We start from the raw sequence: 17,045 nt of genomic DNA on the forward strand, positions 1-17,045 counted from the left end.
ATGTGCGTCGATACAAATGTATCGATGCTTGTGTCAAATTGGCAAAAACCACGTGACTACTCGAACGAAGCGTCGTACTTCACACGAGCACCTCTGACCGGTGTGTCAATCATTCCGCAGACGAGGCAGTGTTCCAAGTTTGGTTCTGCATAAAATGACGTGGAACTCTCTCTCATATTCAAGGGTTGTGAGAGAGTGGAGACATACGTACGCTAGACAGAATACATTTATTGACAGAGATAGAGATAGAAATAGACAGGAGATTGGTAGATATTGATAGATAGACATAGAACATACAGAGATAGTCATAGATTCATAATTGCAACACATAGGCTAGCCAGATAGATATACATTAAAAAACGTTGCCTGTTCATGTACACAAGCAATACATATTTGATTGTTCACATAAGCACAAGTCTGTCCAGTTCCCACAATATAGCCTTGTTTTGCACTCTTTCCCTGTTCCACGAGCACGTCCCAACACTGTTGGCCCTGTTATGACATGTTGACCATTTATATCTGCTCCAATTACATGTCAAGGGGATAGTGGAGTGAATAGTGAATTGGACTGGTGATCGGAAGGTTGTGAGTTCAAATCCTGCCTGAAACAACACCACTAGTGTGCCCTTGAGTACTACAATTACTCCAGGGCTAATTCTATTCTATTCATATCAGAAATGGACACAACAGTTGCATTTATGTATTATAGTCTACTAGACACACCAACATTTAAGACCACATATATGGCCACATATACATCGACACAGTTTGTCACAGCACCTTTATTGAACAAGATATCGCAGATGACGGTGGGCTTATTGTATTTTGCCTCAAATTCCTGACTTGTGAATCAGTCGATACAGCCGCCATACCACACGACCTGACCAGCAGATGGCATTGTGGAGCTGCTGTATCGACTGCATCGATAGATCGACACTTTTTCCGACACAATTGTGTCGAACTGTCAATTGCGTCGAAAGCTTCGTTTCCCCCATTACTAGTGTAGTTTATTACCTTGTTGGTTATGAATCAAAGAACAATTCGGAGTTCAAGACTATTTATTTAAAGTACAAAAGTATACAGATATCAAAGCTGGATCCTGGTCTGGTAGAGGAGAGAGAGAGAGAGAGAGAGAGAGAGAGAGAGAGAGAGAGAGAAGCTGTGTGATCCAAAAGAGAGGAGAGAGAGAGAGAGAGAGAGAGAGAGCCCCTCAGAGCCCACACCCTTACTTATAAACAATAGTATGAAAATACAGTCACAGACAATGGTCCTATCACAAGAGATGGTCAAGGTGTGAGAAGGGGAGAGGCCAGGAGGTCATAAACCACCATTTTAAGATACACTTTGGCAAAGGGTCATAAATACCTTGCTCTAGCCCCACAGTCAGGAGGCATTCCTTCATAGCATACATACAGGCCCAGACCATATAGGCCCTACACAACACTATTCTGTTATGAAAGTTGTGAACGAATCGCGAGCGTCCCTGCTTTTCTATGATACTACTGATGACGTATCAGGGTCTTGAAGGGTTGTCCCATTTCATAGGGGAAGATTTCAACCACTACCCCTTGTTACTCTGTTCCGAGGGGCAACCCGAAAAGCGAGCGGCACACGAAAACGAGGGGTAGGGGTAAAAATAAGAAATGGGATTGGGCCTTAGTGTGGCTAATGTCATCAAATGCCCATCCAGACCCTACCAGATATGCTACACCTCATATCGAGTGAAGACAGTGCCTTCCCAGAACACCGCAGCTGCAACTGTTGTAAAGGAGATTGAGCTGTTATGTTAATTTTCTATCAAAACTATTTTTAATGAGCGCTTAATATCAACATAAAGTCCTGCAAACACCAAAACATGATTTGTTTTCCATTTTAGGTCAATCAATGAGATTGTACAGTGATCTGCATATTTCGCAATAGTCATACAAAATCAATACTTGGTGTATAAGGGGAGGATGGGTAAGTCATGTTTCATTTACTAGGCTATTAAGATGGTCAGTAGAAAAAAAAGTAGCTGAAAGAGAAACTTGGGTAACAATTGTTTTTCATTGGTGGGTTCAAATTACTCCAAACATAAAAGTTGATAGTTAATTTGAACAAAATGGGAGGGTTAAAGTCGGATTGAAGTGGAAATCATTAAATGATGTATGTTTAACTCTCTACTGTGATTGGTGTTATACTTTGATTGACTTGAAAATCCCACTCTGATTGGCTCTGAGTATTTCACCAACCCAGACTCTTCCTGTTTGCCTGCCAGTTCAACACATATAAGAGCTGAGAACACATTCATTGGAATTAACTGAGATCAAAATGGCATTTAAGAGCATTTATAACTTAGTTCTGCTCGTAGCAGTCACTCTCGTTGTCTCAGTACATTGTGAGTTTCATACATTGGCACATTTAAAACCACAAGCCGACGACAAGACACAGGGAAGAGCAGTGGTCGATCTCCTCAAGCGTCTGCTGGGGAACAGATCTCAAGAGTTCATAGTGTCAGTCAACAGAAGTCTATCCAACGACAGTCTGGACGTGTGCCAACTCCAGTCGGCGAAAAACAATAAAATTGTAGCAACTGGCAGCACTGGGGTGGCTGTTGCGTCGGGAATTTATAACTACTTGAAATACTTCTGTAACTGTCATGTATCTTGGTCAGCTAACCAGTTAAATGTTCCACATCCCTTGCCTCGGATCACGGGACTACTGCGCATCAGCACACCACACAAGTAGGTACACAAGACAAAAGTACCGTGTACCATATGGAATTGGTCTCGAAAGCTTTTATGTGGGAGCAGAACTTGAAGAGCAGGAAACACAAGGGTCATGTCAAATAATTGTGTGGATTGTACAGTGCCCTAAACGTGCTCGTATAGATGTATGGACCATGTATAGCTTAGTATGAATTTAAAGGATGCAAATATGATATGTAAATATGCTGTATGGACATTGTTTAGCTTTTAGACTATACCCTCTGTAACACTATCAAGAGGCCGGGGAAGTAGCCTGGGCAGGGGCCACGGAATCTCCAATGGGACACTTCAATTACTTGGTCTTAAGCGTCAAACTACCAGGTGGAATTAAAGGTCCAGCTGGGGTATGACCCATGTTGTGTTCTGGCCTCTACCGCTGCATTATGGAACAGGGAAAACCAGGGGTGCGTGAAAAATTGAGCATTGTCTCAGTTTAGTTTTCCTTGTTCACAAGAGCGCGGTGGACACCCTTTAAAGCGCCCTTCAATTAGTATCTGTAGTGAATTAGCCTCGCATCAGCTAATCCCAGATATGTCATGTGCACAGATTGTAAAGTGCAAGCATGTGACAGATTTTCCTATGACAATCATTGTTAGATTGTAAAGTGCAAGCATGTGACCGTTTTTCCCATGACAATCATTGAATCAGAATCAGAATCGCTTTTATTACATCTTATACATCATCTATTACTGTACAAGTACACAAGTCAAATTATTTGGCTTTGGTCCCTGCAACATTGACATTGCAGCATGCAGATACAAAACTCAATAATAACAAGTAAGTAAGAAAGTAACCCTGCATTAATGAAGTAATAAAGTGATGGATTTTATAGTGGGGCGGCTGTCTAATGATCGCAAGGTTGGCAGATCGACGGTTTGAGCCCCGGCTGGCCACATGTCGAAGTGTCCTTGGGCAAGACACTGAACCCCAAATTGCTCCCGGTGAGTGGAATCTGGTGTCTTGAATCTGATGCGATCTGCTATTGGGAGCCAGTGGAGGGTGCGAAGGTGGGGGGTAACATGAGAGAATTTGGGGAGGTTGAAAACCAGACAGCAGGCGGCAGCATTCTGGATGAGCTGCACAGGTCTGATGGAGGAGGCGGGAGCCAGAACCCATGTGAGGAGATTACAGAACCAAGAGAGTTGGTAGAGAGGGAGAACAGTAAGGGCCCTAGGACAGAGCCTAGGGGTACCCCAGTGCTGAGGGTTTGTGCCTGGAAAGTGTGAAGTAAGTATGATTTAAGTATGACTACTTAAAAAACATATCCACAAGAAGATGTGAAGAGACAACCATCTCTTTGTTGCCCTTCTGGTGATGTTTTTACAATAAGTAGTCATACAGTACTGTACTGAAAGTGGAGGTTGCTGTTACTCAAGAAGGTGACCATGAACAAAAGAAGTGTCTGGATGTGTCAACAATTATAACATCCGGAAACCTGAACTAACCCACAATTTGTGAAGGACCCATGAAATGTCAGAGGAGGTAGTAATGATAACATGGTTATGTTCTTCTTGCGTTCATGTGTTTTGCTCTTTTTACTGACCAGATTCCGGTACTATCAGAATGTCTGCACTGTAAGCTACTCCTCAGTGTGGTGGGACTGGCCGCGATGGCAGAGAGAGATCGACTGGATGGCACTCAATGGCATCAATCTGCCATTGGCATTTACTGGGCAAGAGGCCTTGTGGCAAGAGGTGAGAGATTGTGTGTTAGGCAGAAGTAGTGGACTGGCCATCTGGAACACCGGGAGAATTCCCGGTGGGCCGGTCGATCTGTGGGCCGTGGGGCCAGTAAGTGCTGAGATCTTTGGACTTCATGCAGCCAGTAAGCGCTGAGATCTTTGGACTTCATGCAGCCAGTAAGCGCTGAGATCTTTGGACTTCATGCAGCCCTGCCCGGAATGCTATTATTCTCTCTTCGGTTTTCTGCAGTTCTACAACAGTCAGCCGTCAATCGCTCGAGTGCTTCATTGATTTCGAGTGTGTCATTGATTTTCAACAACGCTGAAATGTATATATATTTTTTTGAAATAACAGTCTGAACATTAAATCGGCTGCTGACTTGCGGCCCAACCGACCAGACCGTGTCACACATGTCGCTTTTCCCTTTGAAATGTCACTAAATAACCATGCTGAATCATTACTTAGGATGCATTGCTCACTCTCGACACGAGAGTGACAAGAGTTACTTCTGCCTTTGACAGGAAATTAGACCAATGTATTTTGTACATTTAAAACATCTACAACTATAAGATGTACTGTAAATATAGTAGACCATCTCTTTAATTGAGAAATGTTGAGGGAGAGAGCATGTGTTGGAGGGAGAAGATGGAGACATTTTGATTGATGGACAGGTTAAGTTGGTCAGGTTATGTCACCTGACATAAGTGTTTTATGCATCAGGTGTATCTCTCTCTGGGCCTGAACCAGACTGAAGTCGACCACTTCTTCAGCGGCCCCGCCTTCCTAGCCTGGAACCGAATGGGGAACATGTTTAAGTGGGGCGGACCCCTTCCACAGTCCTGGCACGTGAAGCAGCTCTACCTCCAAGTACTAGCATTTTGATTCATCTACAACATGGCACCCCCCACCCCTCCCACCCGCATTTGGAATAATAACTATATATGTATTTTTTCTTTCTCTCCAGTTCAAAATATTAGACAGAATGAGATCCTTTGGAATGATACCTGTCCTGCCTGCCTTCTCAGGGAACGTGCCTCAAGGCATTGTCAGGTATGACTCTTGATGGTATGACTCTTTGCAAATGGCTTGTACATGTTTCCTCAAGCTAATTTATTTTGTTGAAATAGAAAAAAATTACATTTGACAATGGAGTTGCAACCTTGTTTTTCAGGTTGTTTCCAAAAGCAAATTTCACCAAACTGGGATCGTGGGGCAGTTTCAACTGCAGTTACTCGTGCGCCTACATCCTGGACCCCCGTGACCCCCTCTTTCTTAGAATCGGCTCTCTGTTCCTGTCCCAGGTAGTGAAGCAGTTTGGGACAGACCACATCTATAACACTGACACCTTCAATGAGATGACACCGCCTTCCTCTGACCTAACCTATCTGTCTGCAGTCAGTGGTGCTGTTTTCAACTCCATGACAACAGGTGAGAAATACCCCAAAAGATGACAATGTGATACGTATAGTATAGTATGGCTTTCTAATATTACTTAAAAAGGCTTGGTTGTAATTGCTGTAATTATGTATTGCACACAGCTTCCCCCAACCCTTTTGTTCCTCTCTCACCCAAATCTCACCCAATTCTTGTTTGTCTCCAGTGGATCCCCAGGCCATTTGGCTGATGCAGGGCTGGCTGTTCTACAGTGACCAGTCATTCTGGCAGCCGGCCCAGATTCAGGCCTTCCTGCATGGATTACCCATTGGACGTATGATTGTGCTGGACTTGATGGCAGAGGCCAATCCAGTTTTCACTCATACCAAGTCTTTCTTCGGCCAGCCCTTCATTTGGTGCATGCTCCATAACTTTGGTGGCAACAGCGGCCTATTTGGCACAGTGGAGAGCGTCAACTCTGGGCCATTCGAGGCTCTCCGTTTCCCCAACTCCTCCCTGGTCGGCCTTGGGATAGCGCCTGAGGGCATCGAGCAGAACCCTGTGGTGTACGAGTTGATGAGTGAGCTGGCATGGCACAAAGAACCGGTCAACCTGGGAAAGTGGGTGTCCCTGTATGCCGCCCGGCGCTACGGCAGCACCAACGAGAACCTGACGGCCGCCTGGAGCCTGCTCTTCCGCAGTGTTTACAACTGCACTGTGCCACACGCCAACAACGACAGCCCACTGGTGCACCGGCCCTCCCTCCGCATGAACATGGATGTGTGGTACAACCCAGCCGATCTGTACGAGGCCTGGAGGCTGATGTGCCAGGCGGCCCCATCACTCATGGCCAAGGAGACCTTCCGTTACGACTTGGTGGACGTCACCCGGGAAGTCCTGCAGCTCCTCACCACTGAGTTCTACCGCGACATCAAGGACGCCTTCCAGGCAAAGAAGTTGCCAGAGCTGCTTGAGGCAGGCGGTGTCCTGGTGTACGACCTACTGCCTGAACTGAACCGTCTCCTGTCTAGTGACGTCAACTTCCTGCTAGGGACGTGGCTGGCGAGAGCACGGTCCCTGGCCCTGAACGAGGGGGAGGCGCGGCTGTATGACATGAATGCTAGGAACCAGGTCACCCTCTGGGGCCCCGATGGCAACATTCTGGACTACGCCAACAAAGAGTGGGGCGGCCTTATGGAAGATTACTATGCCCAGCGCTGGAACCTGTTTGTCAACACCCTTGTGGAGTGCTTGGACAGGGGCCAACCTTTCAAACAAGATGCCTTCAATAAGGCAGTTTTCCAGGTGGAGAATCGGTTTGTTTCCAATGGTAGGAAGTACCCCACCAAACCTCAGGGGGACACCTTGGAGATTGTCACCAGAATCTTCCATAAATATTACCCACAGGCCTTGAAGAGAATATAGTAAGCCTGTAGTTACTCTTTGTGGAAAGATGTCACATGTCACCTCTCTTTCTGCACAGGGTGATCCACAGGGGGGGAGCAAACCTACTCTCTCACAGGTTAAGTCAATGCTAACCTGAATTTGAGGCTAAATTCAAGTGCTCTTGACCAATAAAATCTGATTCCCTTCCATATGTAAGATCAATCAAAACATATCGATAACTTAATGCATTTAGATTAAAAAGCACATGCATTAAATGTGCTAAATGATCAAATGAAAAACGTAATAGTTAAGATGTTTGATACAGTTATAATGTTGAATGAGATTGTAATTCTTGTAAAAAAAAAATCTGTGATAACAATGGATTACCAATAACAACTACGAATAGTTTTTATAAGGGCATTTTTTTTTACTCACTTTCAACAAATGAAAATGTATTGATTCGAACTGTAGACCAGTATGTAATTACATTTTTCTTATTTTCCTTTTCTGTTCGCAAAGTTTTTCAACTTTGGATTTATGATGTGACTCTAGCCAAATCAATGCAAATCTGTGCGGAAATTGTCAGAGTGGACACCGCTAAAACCCAGAGGATGTCAAACAGCTAGTTCCCTCAAGCAATCAGGCTATTGACTGAAGAAAACAAAAGACTCTCCCCCAAACCAACCACACTCGCACTGTATCATATTGCATTTCATCTTATTGTACTTTGCACAGCATTTTGCACTATTGATTCCACTGTATTACGACTGGTTCCACTGTAGTATGACTACCATCACTTTATTACTTTATTATTAATTACTTTACTTATTTTTACTTAACTCTATTATTGCGATTTTGTATCTTGCTGCAATGCCAATGTTGAGGAACCTCAGCCAAAGAATGTTAATGTTGTGTACTTGTACATTGGATGTAATAAAGCAATTCTGATTCAGATTCTTTAGGGAGATGTGCAGACCCAAATGCAAATATGTGACACGGTCTGGTGATAGGGGTAACAAGTCTGCAACCAATCAAAATGTTCAGACTTTTATTTTGAAACACGTAAATACATTTCAACGTTGTTGAAAATCACAACACAAACTCGCTAGTCAAGCCAAAGGGGGACATCGTTTCTGCGAAAACTCAGATAAAACTCAGATAATTCACGCAACATGGGGGAGGGGGCAAACTTATAATATGGGCTGCACACACAGCCCTCTAAATCATTTTTCTTTGCATTTGTGCCTCAACTAAAGTTGTTTCAAATGACCACCAGACAGAGGCATAGATTTTCTTGCTTTGGGCAACTAAAGTCCTAGGGCCGGCCCTGTTTACCAGGCTATTAACATGGTCAGTATATTTTAGCCTAAAGTAGCTGAAATAGAAACTTGGGTAACACTCAGTTATAATCATTTTCTGCAGGTTTTTCATTGCTGAGGTCAAATTACTCCAAATATAAAAGTTGTTAGTTAATTTGAATATAATAGGAGGGGGTTAAAGTCGGATTGAAGTGGAAAATATGAAACTATGTGTTTTACAACTCTCTACTGTGATTGGTTTATACTACTTTGATTGACTTGACAAAATCCCACTCTGATTGGCTGATCAGAGTATTCTAACCAACCCAGACTCTTCCTGTTTGCCTGCCAGTCCAAACATGCAATGAGAGCTTTCACCCCACACACTCACTGGAATCGACTGGGATATAAAGATGACATTTAAGAGCATTTATAACTTAGTTCTTCTGCTCGTAGCAGCAGTCACTCTCGTTGTCTCGGTGCATTGCGTACATGAGTTTCATACATTGGCACATTTAAAACCACAAGCCGACGACAAGACCCAGGGGAGAGCAGTGGTCGATCTCCTCAAGCGTCTGCTGGGGAGCAGATCTCAGGAGTTCATAGTGTCCGTCAACAGAAGTCTGTCCCAGGACGGTCTGGACGTGTGCACACTTCGATCGACGAAAAACAATAAGATCGTAGCGAAAGGCAGCACGGGGGTGGCTGTGGCGTCGGGGATTTATAACTACTTGAAATACTTCTGTAGCTGTCATGTGTCCTGGTCAGCTAACCAGTTAGATATTCCACATCCCTTGCCTCGGATCACGGGACTGCTGCGCATCAGCACGCCACACAAGTAGGTTTAAAACAAGACTTTAAAAGTAACCTTGTACTAAGCGTTGAACAATGAATGAATGAATGAATGGTCTTTATTGTCATTAATATAGTACAGGTACCATACAACGACATTTGGGAGGGGGGGCTCCCCTGGTGCTACTAAAAACAAGAAGGGAAAAAGAGCTGGTTTACATAAATAAAGGCTATGTACACTATCCACTATACTATACTAAGTATAGTATACAAATAAAACACTGTGCTGTACTCTATGCTATGCTATATTAAAAGTACACACCACACAAGTAGGTACACAAGACTAGTTTAAAAGTACCTTGTAATAACAGGGTATCCGCGGTGTCTTGAAAAGTATTCAAAGTTGATAAATAAATGTTGGGAAAATCAAGACCCTTAATAAGTATTAAAAAGTCATCACGATTTTATGAGGTCTTGAATTTTGTTGGTATTTTTCTGAATTAGAAAAAGAAAAGAGTTTGAGTCCTAAAAACGTTTAGTAAAAGTTTGAAGAATGTATTAGTTTTATAAAAAAAACAAAGATGAACCGGACATTCTGTTGTATGATAGTGGTCTGGTCTATTGCAAACTAAAACTGTTAAGTTAAAGGTGTCACTGATGTAAATGGTTACAGCTCTCCCTAGTGGCGGTGAGGTCTGGAAAAATATTGACAAGGTCTTTAAAAAGTCTTAGAAAGGTGTTGAAATTAACCTCAAGATTCCTGTATATACCCTGTTAAAAGTACCTTGTAATAAGCGTTGAACAAACTGAAATGTAGAGGAATTAGGTCAGTAAGTACAGTGCCCTAAAAAAACGTGCTCGTATTATGGACCATGTACTGTATAGCTTAGTATGCATTTAAAGGTTGCAAAATAGGATTTGAAAGGTAGTGCCTTTTGTAAATATGCTGTATGGACATTGATTGTTGAGCTTTTGGACTATAGTAGGCTACCCTCTGTAACACTATCAAGAAGTAGCCTGGGACTACCCAGGTGGAATTAAAGGTCCAGTGTGTCGATTTGAGCTCATGTAATAGTGCTAAATAGCCATGATGAATTGGTACAGTGCTTTAGGAATCATTTCTAAAGCAAATGTCCTGCTGTAGCCTATATAGCCTAAATGGTAGCAAAAAAGGTTATGCCTCATTTAACAGAGTAACAGGTGTGAGGACCTGTTACACCACCCTTTAGATAGTATGATGTTGATTATTTGAGATTATGACAGACAACTGTGAACAAGGAATATCCCCACACACACAATGTTTCATCGTGCACATACGTTAGATGTGCCACCTCTCAGTGGCAGCTGGGGTATGACCCATGTTGTGTTCTGGTCTCTACCGCTGCATTTATGGAACCGGGAAAACCAGGGGTGCGTGAACAATTGTCTCAGTTCAGTTAACAGCGGGGTGGACACTTGTTTAATAGCCGGGCCCTTTAAAGCGCCCTTCAATTAGTATCTGTAGTGAATTAGCCTCGCATCAGCTAGTCCCAGCTATGTCATGTGCACAGATTGTAAAGTGCAAGCATGTGACAGACTTTCCCATCACTCAACTCGACCGGTGAAGTGTTTCATGTGACTCATATGTAGGCTATAATTTGTTTTGGGGGTAACATAAACTTGCATTTTTCCTACATTTTTTTTTAAAGAGAGGTGTTATACCTACATGTCCACTTACTTGGAGTGTTGTTGACTCATCTAGACACTTCAGCCTGTTTCATTCATAGTTGCATTCTTGATCAACTTTTGCTGGACTTAAGGCTAGCATTATAGCACCCATGCTAGTGGAAGTGGACTGGAAAACTAACCACTGCTCTCAGTATGACTAGGCCTACTTTAGAAAACATCTCCACAATAAATTCTACAGCCATCTCACGTCTTTCTTGCCCTTACTGGGGACGTTTTTACAATAAGTAGTCATGTTACGGTACATGTGGGAATACGGTACATGTGGGAAAACTAGGGTTAGGTGCTACGGTTAAGGTTAGGGTTAGGGTTAGGGGTAGGGTTAGACATGCCAGCATGTAACAAGTCGACGTAGCCCTTGTCGTGTTTCGTAATATAAACGCGTGAGACAACTGTTAACTAAATATATCTGGTACTTTATTAACCATCCAGTTCCACCATTCAATCCAATCTCCCGCTTTCCCACTCATTCCAACTCATTCCCATTGGTCTACAGCATAAGCGTCACACCATATATTTATTATCATTATGTTCTAACTAACATAATACCACAACCCTAACCCTAGTATTCCCACATGTACCGTAACAGTACTGTAGTGAAAGTGGAGGTTGCTGTTCCCATCATTTCTCCTAGCATGGCTAATGCTAGCCCGAAGTCCAGTAGAAGTTGCTCAAGAAGGTGACCATGAACAAAATGATTGTCTGGATGTGTCAACAATTATAACATCCGGAAACTTGAACTAACCCACAATTTGTGAAGGACCCATAACATGTGAGAGGTTGTGAGAGGAGGTAGTAATGATAACATGGTTATGTTCTTTTTGCGTTCATGTGTTTTGTACTTTTTTACTTTTTACCAGATTCCGGTACTATCAGAATGTCTGCACTGTAAGCTACTCCTCAGTGTGGTGGGACTGGCCGCGATGGCAGAGAGAGATCGACTGGATGGCACTCAATGGCATCAATCTGCCATTGGCATTTACTGGGCAAGAGGCCTTGTGGCAAGAGGTGAGAGATTGTGTGTTTGGCAGAAGTAGCGGTGGACTGGCCATCTGGAACACCGGGAGAATGTTATCATTGCCAACGCTGGAGCATCAAAGGGAGCGCATTTTGAGGGAGAGAGAAAGATGTGTTGGAGGGAGGAGATGGAGACATTTTGATTGATGGACAGGTTAAGTTGAGACATCTTCTGCCCCCCACCACTACGTCTCCTAAAGACACCCGCTTTCCCCTCTACTGTGTCCCTAAGAACTTCTATTGCCCTCCTTGTACTGTTTCTCGGTTTCTCCAGTGTAAAAAAAAAAACTAGGTTTTAGAAGAAGGTGATAGGAGAAGGTTTTTCCTTCTATCAATGGCCCCGGGCCTGAGCTAGATTACTCTTCCTGCTATGAATGGTGGACTGATGATTCACATGCTTAGTATTCAAATGTATTGATTGTAAGTCGCTTTGGAATAAGGCGTCTGCTAAATGCCAAAAATGTAAATGTAAGTTGGTCAGGTTATGTCACCTGACATAAGTGTTTTATGCATCAGGTGTATCTCTCTCTGGGCCTGAACCAGACTGAAATCGACCACTTCTTCAGCGGCCCCGCCTTTCTAGCCTGGAACCGAATGGGGAACATGTTTAAGTGGGGCGGACCCCTTCCACAGTCCTGGCACGTGAAGCAGCTCTACCTCCAAGTACTAGCATTTTGATTCATCTACAACATGGCACCCCCCTCCCCCCCCTGCATTTGGAATAATAACTATATATGTCATGTTTTTTTTTGTTCTTTCTCTCCAGTTCAAAATATTAGACAGAATGAGATCCTTTGGAATGATACCTGTCCTGCCTGCCTTCTCAGGGAACGTGCCTCAAGGCATTGTCAGGTATGACTCTTTTTTTTTTTGTCCCCCCTCCCCTTCCCAATCTCCCTTTACCCCAACAGTCCCCCACCTCCCTCTCCTCTCACAAATGTCCCTCCCGCCACGTACCTCCAACCCACCCGCCCAATCACAGCTCCCCACCCCCACCCCACAGGACCCCATGGAAGGAGCAAGATTAGTAGATCGTCTTGAGAATGGTAATGGTTTGATCCCAGCAAGAAATATTATCAGAGATTGCCTGATGCCTATTAGCTATCCAGTGTTCCATGCTGGCTATGTCTATAAAGTCTAAGATCCACCTCTGCGTGGTCAAGAAATGGGGTGACACCTGCAAGCTATAAGCCTTTTGGCCGCTGTAAGGTACGACTCTTGATGGTATGACACTCTGCAAATGGCTTGTACATTTTAAACTGCTTCCTCAAGCCAATTTCCTTTGTTGAAATACAAAAAAAAGACATTTGACAATCTGTCCATCCAGACGCAAAACTGCATTCATGTTTATGCACATCCCCATTGACGTTAGTGACGAGTCCGCCTTGCGTAGACTTCACCCCATCACACATTTTTCAAAACTTCCTGTGTCATTGAATCCGTGTTTTTTTCAGGTTGTTTCCAAATGCAAATTTCACCAAACTGGGACCGTGGAGCCATTTCAACTGCAGTTACTCGTGCGCCTACATCCTGGACCCCCGTGACCCCCTCTTTCTTAGAATCGGCTCTCTGTTCCTGTCCCAGGTAGTGAAGCAGTTTGGGACAGACCACATCTATAACACTGACACCTTCAATGAGATGACACCGCCCTCCTCTGACCTAACCTATCTGTCTGCAGTCAGTGGTGCTGTTTTCAACTCCATGACAACGGGTGAGAAATACCCCCAAAAGTCCAAATAAGTAATTTGATCAGCTAATGCTAGCAAGGTGAGCTGACAATGTGATGCATGTAGTGTAGACTTCTACTGTACAGGATATGGCTTTCTAGTATTACTGTAATTATCTTACACGTGCTGACCTGATGCCAGTTTGTATCGCACACAGCTTCCCCACGTCTTTTTTTCCTCTCTCACCCAATTCTTGTTTGTCTCCAGTGGATCCCCAGGCCATTTGGCTGATGCAGGGCTGGCTGTTCTACAGTGACCAGTCATTCTGGCAGCCGGCCCAGATTCAGGCCCTCCTGCATGGATTACCCATTGGACGTATGATTGTGCTGGACTTGATTGCAGAGGCCAGTCCAATTTTCAATTACACCAAGTCTTTCTTCGGCCAGCCCTTCATTTGGTGCATGCTCCATAACTTTGGTGGCAACAGCGGCCTATTTGGCACGGTGGAGAGCGTCAACTCTGGGCCATTCGAGGCTCTCCGTTTCCCCAACTCCTCCCTGGTCGGCCTTGGGATAGCGCCTGAGGGCATAGAGCAGAACCCTGTGGTGTACGAGTTGATGAGTGAGCTGGCATGGCGCAAGGAACCGGTCAACCTGGGAAAGTGGGTGTCCCTGTATGCTGCCCGGCGCTACGGCAGCACCAACGAGAACCTGACGGCCGCCTGGAGGCTGCTCTTCCGCAGTGTTTACAACTGTACTGTGCCACACTACAAGAACCACAACCACAGCCCACTGGTGCACCGGCCCTCCCTCCGCATGAACATGGATGTGTGGTACAACCCAGCCGATCTGTACGAGGCCTGGAGGCTGATGTGCCAGGCGGCCCCATCACTCATGGCCAAGGAGACCTTCCGTTACGACTTGGTGGACGTCACCCGGGAAGTCCTGCAGCGCCTCACCACTGAGTTCTACCGCGACATCAAGGACGCCTTCCAGGCAAAGAAGTTGCCAGAGCTGCTCGCAGCAGGCGGTGTCCTGGTGTACGACCTACTGCCTGAACTGAACCGTCTCCTGTCTAGTGACGTCAACTTCCTGCTAGGGACGTGGCTGGGGAGAGCACGGTCCCTGGCCCTGAACGAGGGGGAGGCGCGGCTGTATGACATGAATGCTAGGAACCAGGTCACCCTCTGGGGCCCCGAAGGCAACATTCTGGACTACGCCAACAAAGAGTGGGGCGGCCTTATGGAGGATTACTATGCCCAGCGCTGGAGCCTGTTTGTCAACACCCTTGTGGAGTGCTTGGACAGGGGCCAACCTTTCAAACAAGACGCCTTCAATCAGGCAGTTTTCCAGGTGGAGAAGCGGTTTGTTTTCAATGGTAGGAAGTACCCTACCAAACCTCAGGGGGACACCATGGAGATTGTCTCCAGAATCTTTCTTAAATATTACCCACAGGCCTTGAAGAGACTATAGTAAGCCTGTAGTTACTCTTTGTAGAAAGACTATCTCATGTTACAGCAAGAAGAATGTCACACCCACCCAATCTGCCGTAGAATACTCTCAAAGAATACTCTCTTTTTGCTCATGGTGGTCCTTCTGAGCTAACCTACTCTCTCGCAAGTTAAGTCAATGCTATAATGTTATGTTTACAGCACGATGAGATTGTAATTCTTGTAAAAAATATCTGTGATAACAATGGATAACCAAAAACAACATCAAACAAAAAGATCTGTTTGCTAGTCTACTCAGCTCAGACATTTCCTTTTTTAAATAATCACTTCATTTCATGACACAGAGATAACTAGATTTGTATTTTATATTTTGATAAATAAAATGGATTCATTGTTTTAATGGGTGCCCTGCTTTTTCAAAGGAGATACAAAAAAGATATACTGTACTGTAGATATATTATTAATATGGTTAATGCATCATTTCAGCTGGCCCAAAGCACGAGTGACGTTGCGGATCGCATTTTTTTACTACTACTGTTCAGCACCCCTGGATATAAATATAATAAATGGCATAATCAAGTAATTACAACAGTTGTACCTTTCTATAACCAAAACAACAGTGACTTAAGCTAAGATCTCAGGACCCAAATTCATTAATGTAGATGCATTAATAATCTGACCGAAATGTATCATAATATTTCTCATACTTTTCATCTGAACTGGATATTCATACACTCAATACACTCTTCTTTTTGTTCACTCTCTCGCCTCACTGTTCTGAAACTGAAATCCATGGAGCAATTATTCAAATTTGCCCTTTTTTAATTTATTTATTTATTTTTAAAAGAAAGATATTTCTTTTTAGTTATTTTTTTCTGAGTGGGGCAGTCATTTAAACATTTTTATTGGACAGATATAGTGAAGACAGACAGGAAAGTAAGGAGAAGAAGGGAGAGAGAAGGCATGTCAGCAGGGCATGGGGCCGGGTTCAAACCCATGCCGACATGGGCTTATGTGTGTACTGTAGGCCGCGGTGCTAGACCACTGGACCACCCCAGGCCACACAAATTTGCCTTGTTTTTGACAAATTTGCTTGTTTTTATGAGGTGAAAATGTATGGATTTGAACTATACACCTCTATGTAATTACGTTTGTCTTATTTTCCTTTTCTTGTTGAAATTTAGAATCATATGATTTGTTTGCAACGTTTTTCAACTGTTAGTGAATGAGCACAGAATCTATAGGCCTTTTCACACTGCAGTTGTCTTAGCCCAGGGCTATCCTGAATTCACTATCCATTAGTTAACACTTATTTCGATCCACATAGGGTTTTGGTAGAATATGGCACTAACAATGCTGAGGTTGTTTGTGAATGTTAGTGGCATACTATAAGAATCCCCCTTGTATTGAAAGCTATTGAATGGATATTAATGTTATGTTTGGGCATACCATGTTTGACCTAAATTAACTTCTCCACCTAACTTAGATAGAACAGTTTTCCTGTCCTAGAGCTCTCCTCTCCTTCATGTCTCTAATCATTTTATTTATTGTGTGTGTGTGTGTGTGTGTATTTGAAAAAGAGGATTTGTGTGTGTGTGTGTGGGTGTGGGTGTGGGTGTGGGTGTTTGCGTGCGTGTGTGTGTGTGTATTTGAAAAAGAGGATGTGTGTGTGTGTGTGTGTGTGTGTGTGTGTGTGTGTGTGTGTGTGTGTGTGGCTTGAAAAGAGGATGTCCTGAGGGTGGGTGGCCAGAGGAGACGAAACTGTCAACTCCCTTGCTGTTGACTTTAATTACGTGTTAGTACACAGTGACAGTTCACATGACATGGCTCAATTCCCATGATGGTAAATCAAATACATTTATCAGTAAAGTGAGATCCCTTGGCTTTGTATTGTACCCTAAAGTATG

The 17,045-nt window shown here is 43.9% G+C and overlaps 2 protein-coding genes across 2 annotated transcripts; both read left to right on the top strand.

The window, feature by feature from the left end:
• Positions 1–2,310: 2,310 nt before the first annotated feature.
• On the top strand, positions 2,311–7,228 carry LOC308167510 (alpha-N-acetylglucosaminidase-like; the record flags this gene model as incomplete). Its single annotated transcript, XM_080541927.1, has 6 exons — positions 2,311–2,723; positions 4,294–4,441; positions 5,150–5,296; positions 5,394–5,479; positions 5,601–5,857; positions 6,030–7,228. The coding sequence occupies 6 exons, from the start codon at positions 2,311–2,313 to the stop codon at positions 7,226–7,228; spliced, it is 2,250 nt and encodes a 749-aa protein (XP_080398053.1).
• Positions 7,229–8,893: 1,665 nt separating this feature from the next.
• Positions 8,894–15,469, top strand: LOC308167115 (alpha-N-acetylglucosaminidase-like). Its single transcript, XM_080541491.1, has 6 exons — positions 8,894–9,325; positions 11,865–12,012; positions 12,538–12,684; positions 12,788–12,873; positions 13,476–13,732; positions 13,956–15,469. Exons 1-6 carry the CDS (start codon positions 8,901–8,903, stop codon positions 15,158–15,160), a joined length of 2,268 nt encoding a protein of 755 aa, XP_080397617.1. The 5' UTR covers positions 8,894–8,900; the 3' UTR covers positions 15,161–15,469.
• Positions 15,470–17,045: the final 1,576 nt, after the last annotated feature.

This window comes from Nansenia antarctica, assembly GCF_963989245.1.
Source record: "Nansenia antarctica genome assembly, chromosome: 11".
Classification (NCBI taxonomy): domain Eukaryota; kingdom Metazoa; phylum Chordata; class Actinopteri; order Argentiniformes; family Microstomatidae; genus Nansenia; species Nansenia antarctica.